Source organism: Lactuca virosa, chromosome 7 (assembly GCF_052849685.1).
Source record: "Lactuca virosa cultivar CGN04683 chromosome 7, Lactuca_virosa_CGN04683_v6, whole genome shotgun sequence".
NCBI lineage: Eukaryota > Viridiplantae > Streptophyta > Magnoliopsida > Asterales > Asteraceae > Lactuca > Lactuca virosa.
Genome location: NC_136432.1, coordinates 4,023,899 through 4,050,722, shown reverse-complemented (window position 1 = coordinate 4,050,722; position 26,824 = coordinate 4,023,899). Strand labels below are relative to the sequence as shown.

Genomic DNA, 26,824 nt, shown 5'->3' with positions numbered 1-26,824 from the left:
TCAGAACACTATAAAAGTCAGAACATGATACACTCGGAACTAAGATAACTTCGATTCAAATAACACTCGACTTGTAACCACCACTAAAGACTTACCATCGTTTCATCTTCTAAACCGTATAACAGAAAGATACCTCCCCGTAGGCCCATCGGGTACGATCATACCAACACTAATGCACCGGATCCCATCAGAACTCCGCAGTTAAGCATGATTGGGCAAAAGTAGTACCAGAATAAGAAAACTTAACACTCGTCCAATACCTATTTCTACCCACTACCATGAGTACATCATATGATGTAGGTCGAAACATTGAGAATTATACAACTAAACGAGAAGTTTATATGTAGATATATAAAGAGATAGAATACAACCAAAAATGACCATAGTCACTTACGATCTCATTTCACATCATACAACAGCATCATGCCTTCACACGGAAATAACCGGCCAACCAATGAAACCCCGATTCTACATATAGATTCCGCTACATTTCAAGCCGCCGTACAGCTGTTGTGACAATTGTCATGGCACAATTCAACACTAAGAACCCAAACGAAAATAGAAACAGTGTCGACCATTCAAAACATAGTAACAACCAAGGAAAGCAACAAGTGTCTACCCACAATGATACCCCAACTCCCAACTCTAAGTTCAAGAAGCGTAAATTCTGGAACAAAAAGGAGCGTAAGTTATCTCAAAGACTTGCCAAGAGACAGCAACCCGTGGCAGCCCCTGCGGCCACAACATCTGTCACCCCTATAGCCACAACACCTGCCACAAAATCTGTCACGACAACAACCACTCCAACACCTGTCAGGGTATATGCTGGAACACTCCCGAAGTGTGTCAAGTGTAACTACCATCACAAGAGAGTCTGCAGGGAGTTGCGTTGTAATAGGTGCAATAAGAAGGGACACACTGCTCGTGCCTGTAGAACCCCGGCCCAACACATCACTTCCACTACCAATTCTGGTATAAGTCAAGAGTTCCATGCATGCGGTGCAACGGGAAATTTCAGGAGAGATTGTACCAAAGAGAGGAAGGACGGAGGAGCGAGAGGAATTTAACGATAAGTCATGTCGAAACAACGAGGAACACTCCTGTGATTTTTGGTACGTCACTAAAGACTAATACTTACAGCTTAAATCCTTACCAAGACTAGTATCAATTAAAAGAAAACAGTTTGCTTTCTCGTCCGAACAAAGCGCATCACTTATATGAAAACTAAGTACCCTACAGGTAGGCTGTGATGGCTTGGTGTAAACATTAGGGTCATATATAGTTAAGATTACAGGCTTACAGTGCGTGATTCCGCCTTATTTCCTGTTCCTTATCTGGTTGTGGATTTAGGGTAGAGTCACTCAGTCGACTGTCTTCTCAGCCTTAATTATATACGACTTGTAGACACCAAGCGATTGTAAAGGGACCTGATAAGAATTGTAATATGAAGTATCATCAGTATTTATCAGAACACTCTTACTACCAGTACTCGCTTAATGCGGTACGGATCATTCACAATGGTGAGGATAAAACTAAAAGCACTAGAGATTATACACAGAAGGCACTATCGCGTACACACAGGATGCACTATCGCACTAGCAAACGTTTCTTTCGAATCAACTTAACACACGTTTCACTAAGAAATTCCGATGTCGTCATTCGACATGGGTTGGCTTGGTACTCACCATACCAATTGCATGTGCTACGAAAAGACCCTTCGCTTTAACTGACCGACCAACGAAACTCTCGTCACTCATAACGACAAACTAGACACGAACCTCAGAATCGTCTCTCGCTGCAAACCTCCGAAGTACTCATGCGAGGAGTACCATACCTTCTGAAACCCTTCCGGAGTATTCCCCGCAGACCATTCGAGAATACCACTTATGCAGCAGGTCAATTTCAAACTCAGAGACTAGGGACAAATACGGTTAACCCATCACTGTTAAAGTGTATATGCGAGAGTGGTATATAATTAAGATCCTACGGACTTAGGATGTGTGTTTCCGCCCTATCTCCTATTTCTTATTTTATTGTGGACTTTGGGCAGAGTCGCCCATCCGACCGTCTTATAAATCTTAATTATATACGACTTGTATACACGAGGCGATAATGGGTGGACCAGGTATGAGTCCTACCATGAACTTCAGGACAAAAGCTGCCCCGAGCTACGAGTGGATATCCTACCAGTTGGACAAAAATAGATAAGTAAGTCAAACCCACACACTTGCTACCGATCAGAACAACAGACCCGACAGTGAAGATCCGCTGGCTTGCCCAACGAGGATCTAAATTCACTGAAGAATGCAAGTATTACATAGAACCGAAGTACCCACCTTCCTCCCTAGTTCACGAGTAACCACTTAGGAGTTGAATTTCGAGACAAAATTCCCTCTAACGGGGGGATGATGTCACAACTCCTAATTTTAGTGGCCTAAACCCTAACCAAGTACTAGTGTGAATTACATTGCAATCCTTATTGCATTGTATCCTCTATAGCCTTAGGGCTTGTTTATAGAGCTAACAAAGAAGTGTAGAAAGAAACCTAAACAAAATTAGGAAGGTATAGACCAACTTTTGGCAAAAGATTAAGGTCTAAATCATAAATAACACACCTTAAGTGTATTTACGACCAAAATAAGTGTGTTTATGGCCACAACAAATAAACGGGGTAATGTTCACGCACAAAGTAATTAAAAGCAAGGTGTTCATGGATTTGAAATCTAAAACCATAAAGTGTTTATAGATTTGGTTTGATCCACAAATGAGTTCACGGTCCAAGAAAAATTCAATTATGTAGTTTACGGATTTAGTGATAAGATCCAAGGTGTTCACGGTTGGGATACTAATTCACAAAGGTGTTTACGGATGACTCAAATCCGAAAACACCCCCTTAATGGGCTAAAACTCAATACTAGTCCATTAATGGACCGTAAACCCAAGCCATGGCCCAAATTCAATCTGTAAACACCCCTATATATAAGTGTTCTAGGCGTAAACACATTCATTTATCACATTTTCAACCGTAAACCACTTCCAAAATTCTCTCAATCTTCATCTGTGAACAGCCCCAAATCCTTTCAATCTTCAAGTGTTTACGCCCAAATTCATTCAAATCTTCATATTTCCATCAAGAACATTCAAAGTAATCTTCAAATCTTCAGGTGGCCTTCAAATCTTCATAAATTCATATGATCCAACTGTAAACACCAACCCTCCAACCGTAAACCCTTATTTTCATCCGTAAACCCCATTTTGCAACATTTCCCATTTATTCCAATTAATTCTTGTAAGTATTCTTCACTTAAATAATTATTTAACCTTTATTTAAATTAATATTCTTATTAATTTAAATGTGACGTCAAATATAAATATTTTAGGGTAACGTTATTAGTGCGTACGCTTACCCGGGGATCGTCTCTACAACTCGCTTATTCCAGCATACGCACTAAAGGTGAGTTCATACCCCCATATTTTTCCAAGCTTTTCAATGTTTTTAGGGGGGGGGGGGGATACAAGTAAAACACAAGTAATCTTGTGTTTAAAAATATAATTTTTCTTATTATATTTTTGTACCGTTAACATACAATTGAACGCGAAACTTATTAAACACGACAAACATTATGATTACTAGATTTACAAACAATTTACAAAAACATGTTAAGACCAACTATTTTACAAGCACAGATTATAACACGGAAGACAAACTTATAAACTATTTTAAGAATAGTTTATGGAACGAACGAACTACTTTTACAAAGATACATGTTATTTACAAAAAGGGTTTTCATTGTATTGTTAGTGAATTCGTTGAGGGATCAAATTTGTGAGACACGTCTTCAAGTACTTACCTAGGTGCCAAGGGAAGTATAGTCTTATGAACCAGAGTCTCTTGGAGGGAGAGCGTGAGTTTGTGTATAGATCTATACGGTACTGACAATCCCGTTCCCTGACTATTAGCTACAGTCGTTCTAGGTGACAAACGTCATTAACGTTTACGATGTCCGAAGTGCGTCGTAGGGTTTAACGTCCATCAGTATGGTTATAAGAACTCACATGGATAAAAGAAGGACTTATTCACGTAATAATATACTTAACAAACAGCCATCAGAGTTAGTAACTATATGATTACTTAGTATATCCATCAGGGTGATATGAAATTAACATCCGACATGCAGTGGGATGTGCAACTTCCGCCTCATTTTCTGTTCCTTGTTTGGTTGTGGGCTTAGGGCAGAATCACCCAATCGACTGTCTGGTCGATCTAGATTTCTTTAACTCGTATGTACTAAGTGATCACATGAGGGTATTAACATCACTTCCAGTATACAGAACAACACGTTTTCGACTAGTTTTATTTGATAATAAAGCTACACTTCAACAACTTAAGTATGGAAAATACTTGTACTTTTCAGTTTTGGAACAGTTAAGACAACAACTCAACTTTATGGAAAATGTAGGATTTTCCAGGACAAACATCAGTAATTTACAAGCAATCGGTTTATCATTCAACTATCGAACAATCATTGTTAATTTTGTAATTTCCTTAGTTTATGCATCAATGTTATATATGAAGAATATCTGATAGACAGTTGGATGTGTGGTTTCCGCCTCATTTCTTGTTCCTTGTTTGGTTGTGGGCTTAGGATAGATCCACACAATTAATTGTCCGTTCGATATTGGTTTATATATAGCTAGTATAAATTAAGTGTTCATAGAAGGAACTGGTATTATCATACTCTTATTAAGAAAATATAGGATTTTCTTAAGGAACACTTTCATCATATTTCGTAGGACTAATATAGTTAACTTTGTAAGTACCTAGTGAATACGTCAGGGTTATATACATGAGGATCCGACAGACAGTGGGATGTGTGCCCTTCGCCTCATCTCCTGTTCCTTGTTTGGTTGTGGGCTTGGGGAAGAACCACACAATCGATTGTCTGTTCGAACTGGAATGTATATGACCTGTATACACTAAGTACTCGTGGAAGGAACTAGTACGAGTCAATTTACTTATCATTCATCACATCAGAAAACATAGGATTTTCTGGAGAAACGCATCATGTTTTTTACAAAGAAAAAAGAACTTGTTTTCCAAAACAAAACGCCTATGAACTCACCAACTTTAATGTTGACACTCTCTCAAAAATCATTTGTATTCTCAGGACACTAGTAGACGAGTACAAGCAGCGGGTTCCTAGAAGACGGAGCATAGTAGCTTCAAGTCTTTATTTTGCTAATTACTTTTGGAGTCAATCATATGTGGTTTGAATACAATGTAAACACTATGTTATTAATACAATGGTTATTGTTGATTTGATTACTATTATTCAATTGTTGTGATACTGTACATGACGTCCTCTGCCCCCGAACGTTTCGCCGTTCCGGTTTAGGGGTGTGACTGCCATAGTGGACCTACCGGAGGACATCATGGAGATCACTACATGGGAAAGAAAGTGTTTGATGTGGGGTTCTTTTGGCCTACCATATTCAAGGATGCAACAACCTTTGTCAAGGAATATGATTTGTGTCAAAAATCGGGCAACATCTCTTCATGCATTGAAATGCCTCAAAGTATCCTTCAAGTTTGTGAGGTGTTTGATATATGGGGGATCGACTTTATGGGACCATTTCCGACTTCACGAGATAACAAGTACATACTAGTAGAGGTTGATTACATGTCGAAGTGGGAAGAAGCACAAGCTTTACCCACAAATGACGCACATGTTGTTGTTAAATTTCTAAAAAAGTTATTTTCTCGTTTTGGCATGCATAGAGCATTAAATAGTGATCGGGGAACCTACTTTTGCAATGAGCAAATTGCAAAGGCGTTACAATATATGATGTACACCATAGGTTTGCAACACCTTATCATCCTCAAACAAGTGGGAAAAACGAAATAATAAATCAGGCACTAAAAAGAATTCCCGAAAGGTTGGTAGGAAGTAATAAAAAGGTATGGTCTGACAATGAATTTTGGTACTACGCCTTATAGGCTAGTTTTTAGTGTTAAAGACTTGTAACTTTAAATTCCACACTAACCGTTTGATGCAGATGAATGCCTTAGAATTGTTAAGAAATGAAGCATACACTAAATCTTTGATATATAAGGACAAAAAAATGGCATGATGGTAGGTTAAGAGGGAATAAGAATCTTGAGCACGGTTAAAAGGTCCTACTTTTCAACTCAAGGATGAAGCTCTTTCCGAGCAAATTGAAGACACATTGGTATGGGCCATTTGTGATCAAGGAAACCTTTCCACATGGAGCCATCGAGCTATACAAAGTATATGTGTTAACACCCTGTCGCGCATGTATTAAACAAATAAATTTATCACTGCTTGGAATGCACTAAAAATATAGCACAGGGAAGCAGGGTCGAATCCTCAGGGACACAGCCTAATGGTCAATGCCTTTTTGCATCAGGCACATCTAGTCAAAACATAAATTATAAAAGGGGGGGTTTTTGATTAAACTAAAAACTAAAAATACAGTGATATTAAATGAAACGAAAATAGATACTAAAAATAATTCTAGTTCTGCTGTGACTTTCCTAATCATGCAACTGATCTAGATATGATTATTTGAGATGCGTTCTATCTAAGCTAGTACTGAGAAAAACTAAGAAGCTCTAGTAATTTCTCTTTTACCTAAACTAGTTAATCAAAACAAGCTCTTCACTTAACCCTAAATTTTTACTGTCTAATCAAAGAAGCTCTTAATTAAGATCATAAAAGTAGCATTAAGTTCTTTGTAAAATTCCCAGCAATACCCAATACTTCTCACAAGCTCGGAAGCGAAAAGATATGATTTTTACAGTTTATATCAGAGTTAAATCCCAAAATGGAACCAATCTGATACTTGTTACTTTTACCAGTTGAGAAGAACAATTACCGATTCTATAAACTGATTAACTGGAATGATAAAACCCTAGCTAGGTGATCAGACTAACAAGAATTAAAATCAAACATTCATTAAGAACAAAACTGAAGAATCCAGATAGAAACACAAATCAAAAACCTGATCTAATGATCAATCACATGAAAAGTACTTGTCTTTGCAAAACTGAAAACTAAGGTTTTAGCCAAACATGGCCAAAATCTGATGAAAAAAGATGAAAAGAGACATCAAACAACTAATCTTACTAATCTACTTGAAGGAGATGATCCACAGTCTTCAGATCTTCAGAAATCGTTGAAATCGGAGAAGAAACGCCTCCAAAATCGTATTTTCGTCGTCTGGTACCTCTAGGATCGCCAACTTAGGTTACTGGAAGGTTATAAGGTCTATTTATACGTCCAGGAGCAAAAACGATGCGCATGCGATCGCATGTATCAAAGTTGCGATCGCAGGTTTTGAAGAAAACGCGTCTCGTGCCTTTTTAATGAAGTAGGATGCTATTTTGACACTTTTTGGCCAACCTGCGATCGCATGTACACAACCTGCGATCGCATGTTTTCATTTTTTGCTTCCGGATGAATTTTTGGCACTAAAAAAATCTCGAATCCAAGCTGCGACCTAACCTGCAATCGCAAAAAGGACCCATTCGATCGCATAAAGGCAACCTACGATCGCATGTTTTGCCTAAGACGTCCGAAATTTCGTCTACTTTTCAGATGATTTTGAATCGCGTCAATCGGAGTTACGCTTCTCGAGATATGGTCAAAATACTGACAGAGGGTCAAAGCTGCCAGCAACATCCTTTAACTTTAGATTGCATATTCTCTCTTCGTGTGATCAATTCGATCGGATGTTTCTTGACCAAAGCATCTTCCAATCATTCCGCAACATACTCCATAAGTTCCAAGCTCCATTTTAAGCTCCAAACGTGCATCCAACTGCTCCCAAAGCACTGCTTCACTCGAACTATCTGAAATTGACATAAAAACATGAGCAGTACGAGAATTCTATCGAAAGACATGAGCTGAACATTATTTTAATAAATGACATGCAAATGTACAAAATATGATCCTAAATGCTAATGAAAACTAACCTATAAGATGCATAAAATGGCATCTAACCAATCTTCCCAAGCTTAAACCTTACTTGCCCTCAAGTAAGAAAAAGATAAAGCATTGTAAACAAATGGAAAGATGTAGATAATCTAAAAAGAAACTTAGAATAAAAACTAAAACAAGATTAAGGAAACTAAAAATTTAAACTTTATTAAAACACTTCACTCTTTTTTTTTGTCACACGATCAGATTTCACAACGAGAAAGCTCCAATGAAATCACTACCTAGACAACAGTCTCAATACTTTATATTAACGATTCATAATTATATTTAATGAGTTAAACCAAGCTTGAGCAAATAATTTTTACGCCAAATTAAATTTGTGAAAACAGTTTATTTTTAAAAATCATTTCACGAAAATTCGTTTATAAAAACTTAGCTTGACCAACCCCTCCTTTTTTTCCGAACTCGTCCAGTAAACGCGGTAACCTCCACTATGGACATAAAATCCAAGCTTACCCCTATGATTCCACTATCGAAGGATCAATCTCATTATACCACACGTCTTCTTTGTCTTGATCAACTATTCAGATTTAACTTGCTTGCTTCTTGATTTCGACTTGAACTTGACTTGGATTTGACTTTGAATTGCAGATTTCTTCAAGTTGCTTAATGTACCATTTCTAACATATATATATATATATATATATATATATATATATATATATATATATATATATATATATATATATATATATATATAGACTAGGCGCGAATTTTACTTTGAGGCCCTCCATATCTTCAATACTTCAAAAATGATAACTATTATGGGTATAACGAGAGTTCCCTCCTAACCTCAAAAGGTGCAGAAACTATAGGGTTCAATACTTCAATGAATGATAAGGGTTATCCAATCTAGGTTCTTTTTAAGGAATTCAAGGAAATTATTTCTAAAACAATGTTCGTTTTCCATCCCACACTTCCATTGTAAAAATTATCTAACTCATATGTTGGTTTATATTGAAAACATTTAAAGCACTATATGATACTAATTATAATTGATTGTAATGAGACGGTTATTTTTGGTAACTATCACATTTCATCTTAACAGAGCTATCGAATGTAAAAAGATATCATCATCTCATGTAATTTTTAAATTTCTTTATTATTATTTTTTTAATTTTGATATGCAAAAAATAAAAAATAACTAGAAATAAAAATCTTTTTCAGCTTTTTATTATGAATGCAGAAAAATAAAAACAGAAAATAAAATATTTTTGGATTTTTCAGATTTTTTAATATGCAAATGCAATAGAATAAAATGCAAAAATAAAAATAAAACTTGAAAATTTTAAATGAAAAACTGAAAAATTAAAATTTTAACAAAAAATGCAAATTTTTTACACTAATCCCCTCCCCAAGCTTAAAATGATGCATTGTCCTCAATGCTCAGAGAGGAATGAACAGCTCAATAAAGAAAATAAACAAAAATGTGCAGCTAGGAAAGAATGTACCTGATAAGTTTGCAGAAATCTGATTTTGATGATGAATGTTGACGAAAAATCTGGATTTCAGTAACTCCATCGATCCTCTGATTTCCCCAAGCTTTCTTGGGACTGTGACCATCTCTTTATTGAAAGCAAAAAAACTAAAAACTACTCATTGGGTTGCCTCCCAGAAAGCCGGCCTTTTTTAAGGTCGTTGGCTCGACCATTCCTGAAGACTAGATTACTTGTACGTAAAGATTTTGGCACAAAACAATTAGCAGTACCGTGTCCCCGTCAACGGCGCCAATTTGTTAACACCCTGTCGCGCACGTATTAAACAAATAAATTTATCACTGCTTGGAATGCACTAAAAATATAGCACAAGGAAGCAGGGTCGAATCCTCAGGGACACAGCCTAATGGTCAATGCCTTTTTGCATCAGGCACATCTAGTCAAAACATAAATTATAAAAGGGGGTTTTTGATTAAACTAAAAACTAAGAATGCAGTAATATTAAATGAAATGAAAATCGATAATAAAAATAATTCCAGTTCTGCCGTGACTTTCCTAATCATGCAACTGATCCAGATCTGATTATTTGAGATGCGTTCTATCTAAGCTAGTACTGAGAAAAACTAACAAGCTCTAGTAATTTCTCTTTTACCTAAACTAGTTAATCAAAACAAGCTCTACACTTAACCCTAACTTTTTACTGTCTAATCAAACAAGCTCTTAATTAAGATCATAAAAGTAGCATTAAGTTCTTTGTAAAATTCCCAGCCATACCCAATACTTCTCACAAGCTCGGAAGCATAAAGATATGATTTTTACAGTTTATATCAGAGTTAAATCCCAAAACGGAATCAATCTGATACTTGTTACTTTTACCAGTTGAGAAGAACAATTACGGATTCTATTAACTGATTAACTGGAATGAGAAAACCCTAGCTAGGTGATCAGACTAACAAGAATTAAAATCAAACATTCATTAAGAACAAAACTGAAGAATCTAGATAGAAACACAAATCAAAAAACTGATCTAATGATCAATCACATGAAAAGTACTTGTCTTTGCAAAACTGAAAACTAAGGTTTTAGCCAGACATGGCCAAAATCTGATGAAAACAGATGAAAAGAGACATCAAACAACTAATCTTACTAATCTACTTGAGGGAGATGATCCACAGTCTTCAAATCTTCATAAATCGTTGAAATCGGAGAAGAAACGCCTCCAAAATCGTATTTTCGTCGTCTGGTACCTCTAGGATCGCCAACTTAGGTTACTGGAAGGTTATAAGGTCTATTTATACGTTCAGGAGCAAAAACGATGCGCATGCGATCGCATGTATCAAAGCTGCGATCGCAGGTTTTGAAGAAAACGCGTGTCGTGCCTTTTTAATGAAGTAGGATGCTATTTTGACACTTTTTGGCCAACCTGCGATCGCATGTACACAACCTGCGATCGCAGGTTTTCATTTTTTGCTTCCGGATGAATTTTTGGCACTAAAAAAACCTCGAATCCAAGCTGCGACCTAACCTGCGATCGCAAAAAGGCCCCATTCGATCGCATAAAGGCAACCTGCGATCGCATGTTGTGCCTAAGACGTCCGAAATTTCGTCTACTTTTCAGATGATTTTGAATCGCGTCAATCGGAGTTACGCTTCTCGAGATATGGTCAAAATACTGACAGGGGGTCAAAGCTGCCAGCAACATCCTTTAACTTTAGATTGCATATTCTCTCTTCGTGTGATCAATTCGATCGGATGTTTCTTGACCAAAGCATCTTCCAATCATTCCGCAACATACTCCATAAGTTCCAAGCTCCATTTTAAGCTCCAAACGCGCATCCAACTGCTCCCAAAGCACTGCTTCATTCGAACTATCTGAAATTGACATAAAAACATGAGCAGTACGAGAATTCTATCGAAAGACATGAGCTGAACATTATTTAAATAAATGACATGCAAATGTACAAAATATGATCCTAAATGCTAATGAAAACTAACCTATAAGATGCATAAAATGGCATCTAACAATATGGGACAACATTTAAAGTCAACGGACATCGACTAAAGCATTATGATGAAGGGATGCCAAAGGAAGATGGGAAGGAGAGGACGTGGTCTTGGAAGAAACCGCTGCAACTTAGAGCGGGAATAAGTCCAGCTCAAGATTCCTAAAAAAGAAGTGTTTACGGGAGGCAACCCATAGTTTGCATTTTCTTTTAATTTTACTTTTGTGCTTTGTTTTATTTTCTCCATTTTTAGTTTGTTTTTCCAAGGATTTTCACTCTTTAGTCGTTGTCATTGATTGTTTCTGTGAGGGGAAGTAATGAACAAGTGTGGGGTGTGGTGAATTTTTGTTTGAAAATTAATTTTTTTTTCTAAATTATAGTAGCCACGGCATGGACGAGTTGTTCTCACGGCGTGGTCAACAAAAAGATCCCGTAATGCGCAGAATATTAAAACGCCACGACATGGCCTTAATCGCCACGACGTGGGGGCGGTTTTTACGCAGTGAAAAGTGTTAAACCCTAATCATACTTCTTTTTCATCTTTTACACTACACAAACGCACCCCACGCCGTCAAGACTCCCTCACGACGATTTTTTCATTTTTCTCCAAATATCTTCAAAGTTTCTTCGAGTTTAGTTTGATTCATCCAAAAAGGTTAGTGATTTCTTACTCTAAACTTCTTATTACTGCATATAACCTGTTATGGATGCTTTGATTTGAATATTTATACCAATTTCAAAGATTAGAAAAATCAAGGGTTTTATAGTTCGGTTGAAAATTGCCTGATTTTCATGATATTTGTGGAATAATTTATGTTTATTAAACTCAAAATAAGGCCTGAATAAGATCCTTTTTGTTGGAATTGAATTACAACAATATATTATGCCTGAATTGGTCTGACTGTTCTTGTTGTTCACACGCTACAACGTGACCTCGCTAGGCCACAACGTGGGTAATGGGCAAGGAGAAAAGTAAAATTTATTTCTTATTTTTCTTATTCAGGATTGGTTGTGGTTGTGTTTTTCTGCCTTATTTTGCAAGAATGGGACCCCGAAGACAAACTGGTTTACAAAGGGATTTCCTGTGGTATAACTTTCTGGAAATCGTGGGGCCTAGTGTGTATTTGGAATGGAAAAATAAGTTGGCTTCGCTACGTATGAAAGACATTGATATTCCATCCATTATGGACTAGAATTGGATTCAAGGTGCAGAGCTCTTGTAACAAGTCGATCCATATTTAACAAAGTTGTTTGTGCAAGACGGAGTGCGACTTACTTGCATGGCATGAAGAAGGTTGTTTAGGATACAAGAGTCGGTGTATATGGAAATTTGCGTGGAATTTTCTCTATGGTTAGTTTCAGAAAACTGGATGACGTCAATGATCCCAAGAACTTTACTTTTTGTCTTGGGTCACAAAGAAGGGAGATTAGTCTTGTCGAGCTCGTATGGCGGTTGGATCTGTACGACCGATCTGACGCGACATCTCCTGAGTTCGTCGTCTTCTTGGAGCATTGCAACAAACGGTTACCGGAAGAAGTCACTGAGACTGGGTATTGGGTTAAAATTGCTAGTGGGTCTTACACAGTAGGAACTGCAAGTTAAGGGAAAATCAGAAAGGCTAAAGATCGATTCATGCATCGGCTGATCACATTTTCCATCAACCAAAAGAAGGAAGGGGACTGGATTCCTCAACTGGATGTGTTTTTTCTATGGTGTATCATTACACTTAATGTATTATGTCACCTCCCTTACTATGTAGCGGACTTTTTGAGTGAGCGGACGGGAAAGAACAGGGCTTGATGGGTTTTACATGCAATAACACGGATAAATCCTTATACACTTAAGGATACATGCAACCTATTAGATCCGGTCATAACACTATTAAAGTCATATTCTATTGAGCAACAAGAACCCTATAACCCTAGCCAAATTCGAAAATCATAAACAAGTTAGGGATTACAAACCTTTTGATTGTTGTAGTAAACAATCATACAATCCTTCTTGATAAAATCTTGGAAGCTAGCACCAGAAATCTCGTGCCTCTGATAGTTAGCAACTATGAAACTTGAAGAGAGAGGAGAATAGAGGGAAATTTTTTGGCTATGCTCAAAGGAAAAAGAGTGGCCGAAATTTAGAGTATTCAAGGCCCTATTTATAGCTGATAAGAAAACCCAAGATAACCATTACTTGATTAAAATAATAATATCTCAAATCATGTAATTATCTGGTTTCCTAATTATCTTCAAGAGATATTCTAAAACCCTAGAATCACCCCAAAACCGTCCACCTCTATGGGGAAGGTTCTGGAACCCTTTTGTTCAACTATTAAACAGTTACAGCTTAGGTCCTTGCACTATTAATTAATCCAATTAATCCCAAAATTATTTCTAATTAATTCTTATTTAAATAATACTATTTTCAATTAATATATTATTCTCATAATATATTAATAAATCATTTATTGCTATTTATAATAAATCAATAAATCATTCTCTCTCTCTCTCTCTATCTCTCTCTAAAAGTCATCCTATTCAATTACTTGGTTTAAGGGCAACCTAAAAGGACTTTGCTAATAGTTCAAGCATATACCAACTTAGTTATTGCCTTAGGCACCTAATCCAACAAGAATGGGGCCCCTCTTATGGTGGTATGTTGGTCACCAAACTGGCCAGATCTTTTGGGGTATTTGATGAGCCAGAGGTTGGGTTTCTTACGAGGATGGAGGGTTGTCCGTTGTAGCCCTTCTTATGTAAGACCGCTCGAATAGTGAATGATATGGGAAAAGACACCTATACGGTGTCGGTGGATGATGCGGTTGAGGTTCTTGTAGGTCATTGTAATGTGAGGTCGAGGGTATAGGAGCGGGATCCAAGAGACGCGCATGTGGGTGATGAGCTACCTATGGATCCATATCACATTATGGCTAGACAATATGATGATGATGTGGGCAAGGGGTATGAATTATGTGGGATATAGCTTGGAGGTTATTATGCATCATCTCGCGATCACGCCCTCGGCTGGAGAACCTCCTAATTATACCCATAAAACATCTAAGGAGGAGCGTAGGGCCGATCATAGAGGAGGTGTGGGCACTAGTGGAGCTGGAGATGGAGATGATGAGGAAGAAGAGTGATTATCCTTGATTTATGTTTATTTTCATTTGGTGTGATTTAGACTATGTTGATTTTTGTTTTCGGTGTGTTAGGATTTTCGTAATTTAGGATAATTGTAGCATTTGTTTTATGTTTTCCTATTTTTTACATGTTTTTATTCTTGTTTCTCAGAAGTCATGCTGGCATTAAGTTCAGCGGGTTGATAGGAGAGTGCGATTTTGTTTCCCAAGAAATGTGATGAGAGCTTAAGTAAGGGGTACGACGTGTGATCGAGAAGAGTTTTTAAGAGAATTTTCGAGTCCTATCGACATAATAATTGAAGAATTTGATACAACATCATAATAGAAGGATATATCATCCCTACATGGCCTTACCTCACCTGAAATCACATTGGACAGAAGCATTATTTTTGTGAATTTCCAGCAGTCACGACATGGCCATGCGAGACCACGACGTGGCCACGAAGATTTTTGCGATTCAGGCCTGACATTATTTGAAACCCACGACATGGGGAGTCTCTAATGCACTTATTGATTGTTCGTTTTACAACTATTTGGAGTCCGTTTTCATGATGCATTTAAAGATTAATCCTGCTGAAATCCAGAAGTACCGTTTTCCATCCATTATACTGGATGTCAACCGCACAACTTTCAATTTCGATCGCCACTTCTATCCCAGGGGAGCATGTTCTAATTTCTCTCTTTACTTTTAGGTTCTTTAATTGTGTTAAGCATGCATTGGGGACATTGCATGAATTAAGTGTGGCGTAAAGGGGTCGAATATAGGAATGCAAACATACTGAAAAAAATGCAAATGACTAGGATAAGTTTTTTTATAAAGATTTGAAATAATGGTCTAAAATTGAATATAAGATAAAAATTGTTGTTATATTGTTTTGTTGGGACCTAGGTTACTAGTGTTGTGTGGGATGATCTGATGCGAGCTTCAATGTTTATTTGAGCCAACATCTGCTCTAGTGTATTTGCCCTGTCCTAGTGAAATCAAGAGACAAAAACACAACCTTGCCAGGTTTGAGGGATGTAATAAGTTTTGCTTTGGGAAAACCTAGACATAATAAAAAACCTACCAGTGATTGATTTATCTCCTGGGTCCTCTCTTTCAAAATAAAGCGAGTCAATTTTCCAAGTTTATATGTTTACTTGCATTGTTGAGTCTAGTTATATATAAAAATAAGTAACAGTTCAGGAGTGAGACCAATCCATGGCCTTTGGATATTGATGAGTATTCCCCAAAGGGCATTTTGTATGTCTATCCACCTAATTATAAAAAGCTTGGATGGATGGAAAGAAATATTGTTTAAAGGGGTTTCATAGAAAGCCATGGGTCTCATTAGTGACCTAATGGATTCCGAGTACTCCAATGAATCTTTTTAGAAAGTCACGAACTATAGTATTAGTAAAGTTGCAACTAAGTTAAAGTTTAAGTTAATTATTCGCTATTGTGTGATAATTGAAAGTTGAAATATTGAGAAAAGATTAAAAAAAAAACTCCACAAAAATATAAAGTTGCAACAATAAAAGTGTAGTTATATTTTTAGGATTATTATTTTATACCCTTATTTTTCTTTTAAAATTGAGTCACTTGGAATTTGTCAATAACTTTTGAGATGAAAGGGGGTAAATAAAAAGGTATATATGGTAAGAATTCGAAAAATGAACGTTGTTCAAATTGAGTGGGAAGTGTTTATGAGGATTGTGAGTATTTAGGATTAGGTAAGTTCATTGGAATATTAGACAAAAATACATTCATTGTGGTCTTGATGTAATGGTTGAGCTCAAAATGGATTGTCTTGTGCGATGTTGGTGGCTAGGGATTTGATTTGATGGTATGATGATAATAAAAATCAATTTTGCTTGGGGGCAAGAAAAAGTCAAGTGTGAGGTATTTTGATATGTGCATATTTATTCATATATTTCATGCATTTTCTTAATAGTTTTAGCTACAATTGTGCTCATTATAGGACAAAAGGTACTTAATTTGTTTAAACTCTATTTTTTAGCAGCAAAGACATGCTCGGGACAAAAAGGAAGGAAGATGCAGAGCTGGAAGCGAGAAAATTGGATCAAGTCAACCAAAGTCAAAGAACTCAAAAACTCTGCAGCACGTGGCGTGGAGAGCCTTAGCCATGCCATGGTGAGAGGAATATTCACGATCGTCAGGCCGTGGAGGCTTTAGCCACGACGTGGGAAGCAAATTATGGAAACTATAAGTATATCATTTATTCCTTCAATCCTACCTTATGCTTCAAGTTACTTTCGACTTTTGGAGGACAGAGACATATTGGAAGACAGATGAGATCTGATTTCGATTGAAGTTAGTTTTGAAGAGATTTTAAAGAAATAACACTTCTAAACCTTTGTTTACTTTGCTTTTCATTATGTTTTCCAAGGTGAACTTTGATTTTGATTATTTTTTTCCAGTAATTATGGGCTAAAAACCCGAACTTCTGTTTAGAGTTGAGGATCATTATGACTATGTGTTGATTGATTGGATCTTGGACTGTTGCTAGTTGCTTATTTGTTATGAAAGCTTGTTAAAGACCCTTTTATATTAATAATAACTACTTTTTCTCTTTATTTATGAGTTTTACTGAATTTAGATGATCATTTGGATTTTGTAGGCTTGTATCTTATGAATTTGTGATCATCAAAGTTATAAGACTAGTGTTTTGATCATAAACCTAGAGATAAATAGAAAAGTGGGTAAATTAATGTGGAAGCTAATATGTGATGATTATTCATGTATTGAATTGATGTTATTATCCATTAATGTCAATCATTAGTTCAAGTCTAGCGAACTTAACATTAGTATTCTTGTTTGTTTGTCCACCTGATCAACGAATGAATGAATTAGTTTGATTAAAGCATTAGTCTTTTGATCATAAATTCTAATCAACTTAGGAATTGGTAAGCAACAACAACTTAATCCATTTCACTTTCAAAGAAATTAACCATAGGAGTAATGTGAATCTTATCTAAACATAAGTCTCTTTAATATCTTGCTTTAAACGTTAATTTAGATTGTTTTTTGTTAGTTAACTCGTTTTTGGTGATAATTGTTTTTTAAGTAATATGGACTTGTAAAACCAGAGAAAACCCCTACTTAATTGCTTTTTAAATTAGTTAACTTTTAGTAGATAAATTAGCTCTTAATCATTATTGTTCCCCTTATGTTCGACACCCTACTTTCTTATTGTACTACTATTCGATGAGGTACACTGCCTATCGCATTTAGCTAGCTTAGATAGTTTGGTTTATAAATTAAAAACTAGTATATAAACTGCTTATCAGGATGTATGTCGTTCGACGATTGAAGACTTTAATGAATAAATAAAAGTAAATTATTCAAATACATACATACATATACATACATATATATATATATATATATATATATATATATATATATATATATATATATATATATATATATATATATATATATAGGGGTGTGTGTGTATGTGTGTATGTGTTTATGTGAGTTTTATAGATATTAGGTGTATATGATATCATTGTGAAATCCTACGTCGAAACTTAATAATATGGCTAAAATATAAATTAAAAATAAAAGGTTATTTAGGATAAATAATCTAAACAAAAGTCATAACAATCTAAAAAGCGAACTTATGCATATAAAGAACGCCTAAATTTGAATTTGTAAGAGAAAGTTATGATTTTTCGAAGTTTCAGTGTAACAGTGTGTGACTCAGAAACTGAAATATAAATCGGTCGATTGTTAGGAAAAACAATCTACACGAGAGTTGAAGATCTTGTCGACATGATTTCGTTGATGTAAAGACAGTCGAGAACGGAGGTCGTATAAAAACTTGTGATTTTTATGCGGATTTTTAACAGTCTAAGCCTGTTAAAAATATAACTTTAAAAATAAGGTGAGAATAAGCCGACAAAGTCTAAAGGTAATTTGTAGTACTCGTTGATAGCTATGCGTGGATATAAAGAACGTAAAAAACGGAGCTCGTATGAAGAAGATATGAATTTTTGAAGAAAATATAGTTTTTTGCGCGCACCAACAGCATGCCTACCGCGCACAGACACTTCGACGCGGCCCACCAGCTATTCGCCACGTGTCACATATCTGTTGGAGCCATATCATCAGACCTGACCAAGGGCATGACGCATACGACACGCCCATCCCTCCAGCTTATAAATTCGTGCCTTTTTTTTTAGCATTTCTCCTCACCCATTTCCACCCAATCTCTCTGGAAGTCTGTCATTCCCTTAGCCCCTTTACTCTCTAGTTCCCGGCTACTTTAGAGAGGCCCTGCGGCATCAGAGAGCCGGCGAAATAAAAAGTTCTTGGGTTAGAGTTCCATCCGCATAATTGTCAGTTCTCGTTAGAAAGCTCTGTAAGTTAAGTTACACTTATTTTAATTCAAGAGTAACTTGTATTTATAATCATAATCGTTATTATGAACCTATAAATAAGATTTATTAGTGATTCCAAGTTAAAATACTAAATGATCTACTTATGGGAGTGACGTCTAGGCTGGATTCAGTGAGGTGTTTAAAGTGAGATTTCCAAACAGTATACTTTGTATACCAAATAGACCCTACCTACGATATGATCCTACCTGGTTATTCCTTATTTGTTAGATCTTGATGTGGACAATGGGATTATTGAGGAATCTATACTATCATTATTATAGTCACAATGAATATAAAAATAGACTAAGACATAGTGATATATACTTCTACGTCTTTTGAAAAGGTGTTTAAGGCGAAGCGCTGCCCTAACCTAAAATCACCTACTTTTGTCAAGTGAGTGCGTATTTACTTTCAAGAGCATTATTTAATAAAAGTATTTATTAAATTCTAATTGTATTAATTATACTTTGTGTTATTTCTATACTATAATGGTACTGCTCATTAAGAATTGTGTTGGGATCAGATTTGCCTTTAGTTATAGTTTGGGTTAGTTATAGACTTACAAAAGGTGCTTAGTTCCAAATAAGTTGAATATCAGCTAGGTCTCATTCTGGGATAGAGTGTGAGATCAGATCGGAGTGTAGTATTCTTGTTTTTTTATTACCATAAATGGTGGGTCCGGATCAGGCAACTGACAAGTATGTTTGGGTCATCGACCAGAGTAGATGACAACACTTGACTATTCTAGGCGGTTTAGTGAATTACGTCGCTAGTGTGGACTTATATCACACCCCCAAACCGAGATGGCGGAAACATTCGGGGGCGGAGGACGTCATGTACAATATCATAACAATACACAATAGTAAAACAAGCAACAAAATCCATTGCATTAATAATATAGTTAATACACGTGTGTTCTTTTTATAGTTATAAGACACCAAAAATGTATAACAAAAATAAAAGACGAGTCTTGAACATGCTCCGTCTTCTCAAAAATGTATAACAAAAATAAAAGACGAGTCATGAAAATGTTAGTGTACTTCCCAGAAAATCCTATATTTTCTACTTTAATCATGAAAAGTAGTCTCTTACCCAAGACCCAATTGTTTGTATGTTTGTTCTCTTGTAATAGTGTAAAATGTATGTTTGTACTTGAAATAGTATAAAATGCATGTTTTCCATATTTGTAAACTATCTTTACTAGAAAAATAGTATGCATTGCTTATCAGAGAATATCACTGTATGAATGTAATGGAAAATGAAGATTTACAGTAGTATCGTGTAAAATACACTACTGATGAATTAACTGCCTTGTAACCGAACTGGTTAATTAAGGTTTTGATGTGATTAAGGTTATAACCATGCTTGATTGACTAGTATAAAACACGACGTTCTTCAGGCGTCGAAAATGATATGACATTTGTCACCCGTAGACCTGCAGGTCCCACTGTAGCTAGCAGCAAGGTGTGGGATGGTCAATCCCGTATAGATCTATATACAAACTCACGCTCTCCCTCCAGGAGACTCTGGTTACAAAACATTGATTAGCAAGAATATTGCTATGCCATGAAATAGTATTTCACATTCTAGTTAACTTGTTTACGTATAGTATGTAAGTTCCTTCTTGTTGTTCTTGTAAATGACTAGTATACTTTGTAATGAAATGTAGTAGTATGTATTGGTTCATGTATTGTTTCCCTGATCTAGAAAATAGTATGAATTGATTCTCTAAACTATACCTATTATAGTTTACTAGTATGTTTGTTTGAACTGTAAATGATTTGGAGAAAAGACTCAATTGCCTAACATATGCAACTGAGTTAAGTATGTCTTTGAAAATGAGATTTAATATTCATGTATATATTTAGCATGTATAATTATGATTTAGCCGACAGTCAGACTAGTGATCCTACCCTAAGCCCACAACCAAACAAGGAACAGGAGTTATGGTATTTAGCAATAGTCCTAAGTCCGTTAAAGCATGATTATACATAAATATACAAGGGAATATGATTTTGATATAAATAGAAATCTAAAATAGTTTAAAAGAGTTTTTGAAATAATTTTAACAATATTTATAAGCATAAGAAATCCTTCGTTTGTTTTGTTTTCACATGTAAGAGTTAACACAATGAAATTGTGTTCTACTTGTATCCCCCATAAAAACATTGAAAAAGGTAAATTATAGGGGTATGAACTCACCTTATGTGAGTGATTCGTTTGAAGGTTCGATATAGGATATTTGTTTCTCCAAGTTAGATCCCGAGGCAAAAACGAGTCCTAGATGCATTTCACGCAATATATGTGTATACAATTAGTGAATATAATCGCAAGTACGTTAAGGAAATAGCCTGATTTGTAAGTTTCACTTACAAATAAGAGTGTTAGAAGCGATTTAGGAAGGTTGCAATGAGTTTTCGGCCAGCCCTTTGGGTTTTCGGCCCAGTGAAGATCTTGGTGTTCTTGTTGAAACCAAGGAGATTCAAGGGTTTTCGGTTGAGGATCTTGATGGAATGAAGAACACTTAATGTTCTATGCAAGATCCGAAGGAGATACAAAGGATTTTCAAAGGATTTTCGATGATAGTTGAGAGAGAATGAGGGGGTTTCGGTTTGTGTTCTTGAGGGTAAAAAGTGTGTTTTCGGCTGGAATGGTAGAAGTGATGAGGTGTTTTCGGTCTAGTCCCTATATAGGATCAAAACTGATGGGACACATACGTTGTTTCTCACACCGCATGGATAAGACCGAGGTTTGCGGCCGGAAACCGAGGGTTTGCAGTCAGAAGAGAGTTCTCAGCCGAAAATGGAAGGTTCGCACGTTTGCGGTCCGAAGTGTGTTTGCGGCCCAAAGTGGGTTCTCGGCTGCGAACCGAGGGTTTGCGACCCATGAGAGACTTCTCGGATTAAGCATTACACTTATAATAAAAGGCTTTTAAACACATATAGGTTATCAATCTAACCTTAAATAAGTAAATTAAAACAATAAGTTTGACTTAGTTTGACTTTTATAATAACGAAAATAATGGGTTGTCACATCATCCCCCCGTTAGAGGGAATTTCGTCCCGAAATTAAGTCTAAGAGATACAAATGGACTAAGGGAAAAGATGCAGATACTTTTGTTTCATTTGATGTTCTCGCTCCCAAGTGAATTCAGGTCCTCGTTTTGCATTCCAACGAACCTTCACTATCGGGACACGACTTTGTTTTGTTTTCTTGATTTCCCTATCCATGAACCATGATTTCTACTGGTTCTTCAACGAAGTTGAGGCTCTCATTGATCTTGATTTCATTGAGTGGGATAACAAGAGTCTCATCAGATAGGCACTTCTTTAAGTTGGATACGTGGAAGGTAGGGTGTACGTTACTAAGTTCTTAAGGTAATACGAGTTTGTAGGCTACCGGGCCGATTCTTGCGAGAATCTCGAAAGGCCCAATGTACCTTGGATTTAGTTTACCACGCTTTCTGAAGCGTATCACACCCTTCCAGGGTGAGACCTTCAATAGAACAAGGTCAACAAACTGAAATTCCAAGGGTTTCCGTCTTTTGTCAGCGTAGCTTTTCTGTGGATCTCTAGAGGCTTTCAATCGCTCGCGAATTTGTACAATCTTTTCTGTTGTCTCTCTGATGATTTCAGGACCAGTGAGAGTGTTGTCAGGAACTTGTCCTTTAGCTAGTTGCGTGTCACCCACCTCAGCCCAACACAGAGGGGATATGAACTTCCGGCCATAGAGGGCTTCAAATGGAGCAACTTTGATACTAGTATGGTAGCTGTTGTTGTATGAAAACTCGACCAATGGTAAACGGATATCCCATGCTTTACCAAAGTCGATCACACAAGCTCTCAACATGTCTTCCAACGTTTGCATAGTCCTCTCACTCTGTCCATCAGTTTGTGGGTGGTAGGTTGTACTAATGTCCAGCCTAGTTCCCAGGGATTTTTGTAGCGACTGTCAGAATCTTGAGGTGAATCTACTGTCTCTATCGGAGATAATAGATATGGGAACACCATGCAGTCGTACGATCTCTCTAATGTAAGTTCTGGTCAGTTTCTTCATCTTGTCAGTTTCTTTAATTGGTAGGAAGTGCACGGATTTGGTTAACCTGTCGACGATCAACCAAATGGTATCAAGACCACCCATTGTCTTGGGCAACTTGGTTATGAAATCCATTGTATTCCGCTCCCAATTCCACTCAGGTATCTCCGGTTGTTGTAGTAAACCTGAGGACTTTTGGTATTCTACTTTAACTTTGGCGCAAGTAAGACACTTGCCCACAAAGGTAACAATATCTACTTTCATGTTAGGCCACCAATATAAATTTTTGAGATCCAGATACATCTTGTCTGAACCTGGATGAACGGAGTATCGAGTATTTTGTGCTTCGTTCATGACAACGTCTCTGAAACCACCGAACTTCGGTGTCCAAATCTGATCCATGAGTTATAAGACTTCGTCACCCTTGACTTCTAAGTTCTTATCCATTTCTCTCAAGGTTTCACCTGCCACATTTTCAGGCTTTAAGGCTTCCTGTTGAGCCTCCTTAATTTGTGTGGACAGCTGTGAATGGATTGTCATAGTTAATGCCTTGACTCTACGACCTGAGTACTCCTTCTGACTTAGGGCGTCAGCTACTTCATTGGCTTTACCGGGATGATAACGAATTTTGCATTCGTAGTCATTTAGTAGCTTGACCCACTGTCGTTGTCTCATGTTGAGCTCCTTCGGGTCGAATATATGTTGAAGGCTTTTGTGGTCTGTAAAGATAGTGCTTTTCGTACCATACAGGTAGTGTATCCAGATCTTTAGAGCAAATACTACTGCTCCTAACTCAAGATCATGAGTGGTGTAGTTGACTTCGTGTGTCTTAAGCTGTCTTGAGGCATAGGCGATGACCTTTCCTTGTTGCATAAGAACACAACCAAGCCCTTGGTTGGATGCATCGCAGTATACCATGAAATCTTCTATCCCTTCTGGGAGGGACAATATCAGTGCGCTGCATAAGGCTTGCTTCAGCGTTTGGAACGCCTTTTCTTGTTTCTCTTCCCAGTCAAAGGTCACACTTTTATGGGTCAAGGTGGTAAGTGGTTTCGCAATCCTTGAGAAGTTCTGAATGAACCTGCGATAGTAGCCAGCGAGGCCGAGAAATTGACGAATTTCCGTAAGCGTCCTTGGTGCCAACCAGTTCTCGATGGCCTTGATTTTGGAAGGGTCCACATGAATTCCCTCTTCGCTGACCACGTGACCCAGGAATTCGACTCTCTGAATCCAAAATTCACATTTCGAGAACTTCGCATAAAGTTTCTCTGCTCGTAGAGTTTCCAAGATCTGTCGTAAGTGTTGACTATGTTCCTACTTACTGCGTGAGTAGATAAGTATGTCATCAATGAATAGTATCACGAACTTATCTAAGTAAGGACGACACACCCGGTTCATTAAGTCCATGAACACTGTGGGCACATTGGTTAATCCGAAAGGCATCACTACAAACTCGTAGTGACCATAACGAGTTCGAAAGGCTGTTTTGGGAACATCTTCCTCTAAAACTTGTAATTCGTGATACCCGGATCTTAAGTCAATCTTAGAAAAGTAGCTTGCTCCTTGAAGTTGGTCAAACAAGTCGTCTATCCTTGGTAGAGGGTATCGATTCTTAATGGTTAGTTTGTTTAGCTCGCGGTAGTCGATGCACATACGGAATGATCCATCCTTCTTCTTCACGAACAAGACCGGTGCTCCCCGGTGTGAGAAGCTTGGTTTGATGAATCCCTTGCTGAGTAGTTCGTTCAGTTGACTGGATAGTTCCTGCATCTCAGCTGGTGCTAGATGATAAGGCGATTTAGCTACAGGGGTAGCTCCTGGAATTAAGTCAATTCTGAACTCGACTTGACGTTGTAGTGGTAATCCTGGAAGATCTTCGGGAAAGATGTCGGGAAAGTTGCGGACTTCTGGGATGCTCTTTATGTCTTTCACCGTTTGGCTCACATCTACCACGTGAGCAAGGAATGCATGATATTCCTTTCGTAAGTACTTCTGGGCTTGAATAATCGAGATGATTCGAAGGTTCGTGCCTGGTTTGTCGCCATAGATAACTACGGTTTCGCTATTCGGTATATTAAGACGAACGGCTTTCTCAAAACACAGGATGTCAGCACGATGAAGACTCAACCAATCTATGCCGATAATGACGTTGAAACTTTTAATTGAAACAGGCATGAGGTCAATTTGAAATGAATAGCTATCTAGAGAGAGGGTGCATCCTATGTATATTTCGTTAGTGCTCTCAGTCTTTCCGTTAGCCATTTCTACGGTGAACGTTTCTTTTAGTGCTTGTGGTGGTTGTTTAAGTAAGTGTTTAAATTTTTGATTCACGAAACTCCTCTCCGCTCCACTATGAAATAGTATGCATGCATAAGAGTTATCGAGGAGAAACGTACCCGTGACCACCGTAGGGTCTGACACATTTTCTTCCTGGCCAATCGCCAAAACTCTCCCTACTCCACCCATATTCCCCGCCTTTAGACAGTTCCGTTTGTAGTGTCCAACTTCACAGCACCCGTAGCAGGCCTAGCCTACTCCAATACCAGGAACCTGGGTGATTGGTCTTGCCGGTGCCTTACAAAAACGGGCAGTGTGCCCCTTCCTATTTCAGTTGGTACATTGCATCTCTCGGCAAGGTCCATTATGATGGAAGTTGCACTTGTTGCATTTCGGCAGACTTCCAGCGTACTGCTTAGTTGGTGCAGGGACAGCAGGGGTTGTTGCAGCATGAACAACCACAATCTGTTGTTTCTTGGCAGAGTTCTGTGCCGATTGATTCTTCTTTCTGTCCCAAAACCTTCTCTTGTTGCCGGTCGCTTTGGATGGTTCTAGGACAGGGGTTGTTGCTTGTGGACGGACTCCATGGTCAATGAGTCTCTGTGCTAATCGTTTGGCACTATCGAATGTAGAGGGGTTTGAAGACAAAACATTCCCCTGAAATGGAGGTACCACTCCCCAGATGTACCTCTCAATCTTCTTGCTCTTCGTGGGGACCATCCCCTGACATAGAGCCACTAGATCACTAAACCTAGTTGTGTAAGCTACTATGTCAGAGCCTTTCATAGTAAGGCTCCAAAGTTCATGTTCTAGTTTCTGAACTTCGCCCCTCGGGCAGTATTCTCCTCTCATCAGATCCTTCAGTGTTTCCCAGCCCATCGAGTTAGCCACTATGAGAGTAAGTGACTTCACATGGATATTCCACCATGTGAGGGCCTTGACAGAGAAGGTGCAGGCAGCAAATTTAACTTTGCCCCCTTCGGGGCAGGAGCAGATCTCGAAAATCGACTCCATTTTCTCGAACCATTGTGATAGGGCAATGATTCCTCCACTCCCATTAAAGTTCCTGGGTTTGCAGTTGGTGAAGTCCTTGTATGAACACTCCCTAGGGTGTCCATAACTATCTCCTTGGGTAGAGTTAATACCCGACCCACCCCTACTAGTACCGCTAGTGTGGATCTGAGTTAAAGTTGTCGTCACAGCCGCGATCATGATAACTTGAAAAACTACAGGATCGAATTGTGGTGGAGGTGGTGGTGGTTGAGTTGGAATTATTGGTGGGTTGCGTCTGTTTGATTTACGAGGAGGCATCTTTCAACTATAAGTTTATAAAAATGAAGATAATGGTAAGATGTCAATAGTGAGTAAAATATGAGTGTTCCTTGGACTAAATCACCCTAGTTCAACATGTATTAGTTTAAGTGTTTGCAATAGAGGTCTACCATTAGAAAGTGAAAGAATTTGGATAGAAACCTTTCAAGAGAATTAGATGCCTATCAATTCCATTGCTACTATAGATGTATATAGTTTGG

General features: G+C 37.5%; 1 protein-coding gene across 1 annotated transcript; it reads left to right on the top strand.

Annotated features, from left to right (window-relative positions):
* The first annotated feature begins 5,447 nt into the window (after window positions 1–5,447).
* Window positions 5,448–5,906, top strand: LOC145126333 (uncharacterized). Its single transcript, XM_079061718.1, has one exon. The coding sequence runs from the start codon at window positions 5,448–5,450 to the stop codon at window positions 5,904–5,906; it is 459 nt and encodes a 152-aa protein (XP_078917844.1).
* Window positions 5,907–26,824: the final 20,918 nt, after the last annotated feature.

Bases quoted from the DNA above. Each gene is read 5' to 3' on its own strand.
- LOC145126333 (XM_079061718.1), top strand. From the start codon at position 5,448: ATGGGAAAGAAAGTGTTTGATGTGGGGTTCTTTTGGCCTACCATATTC.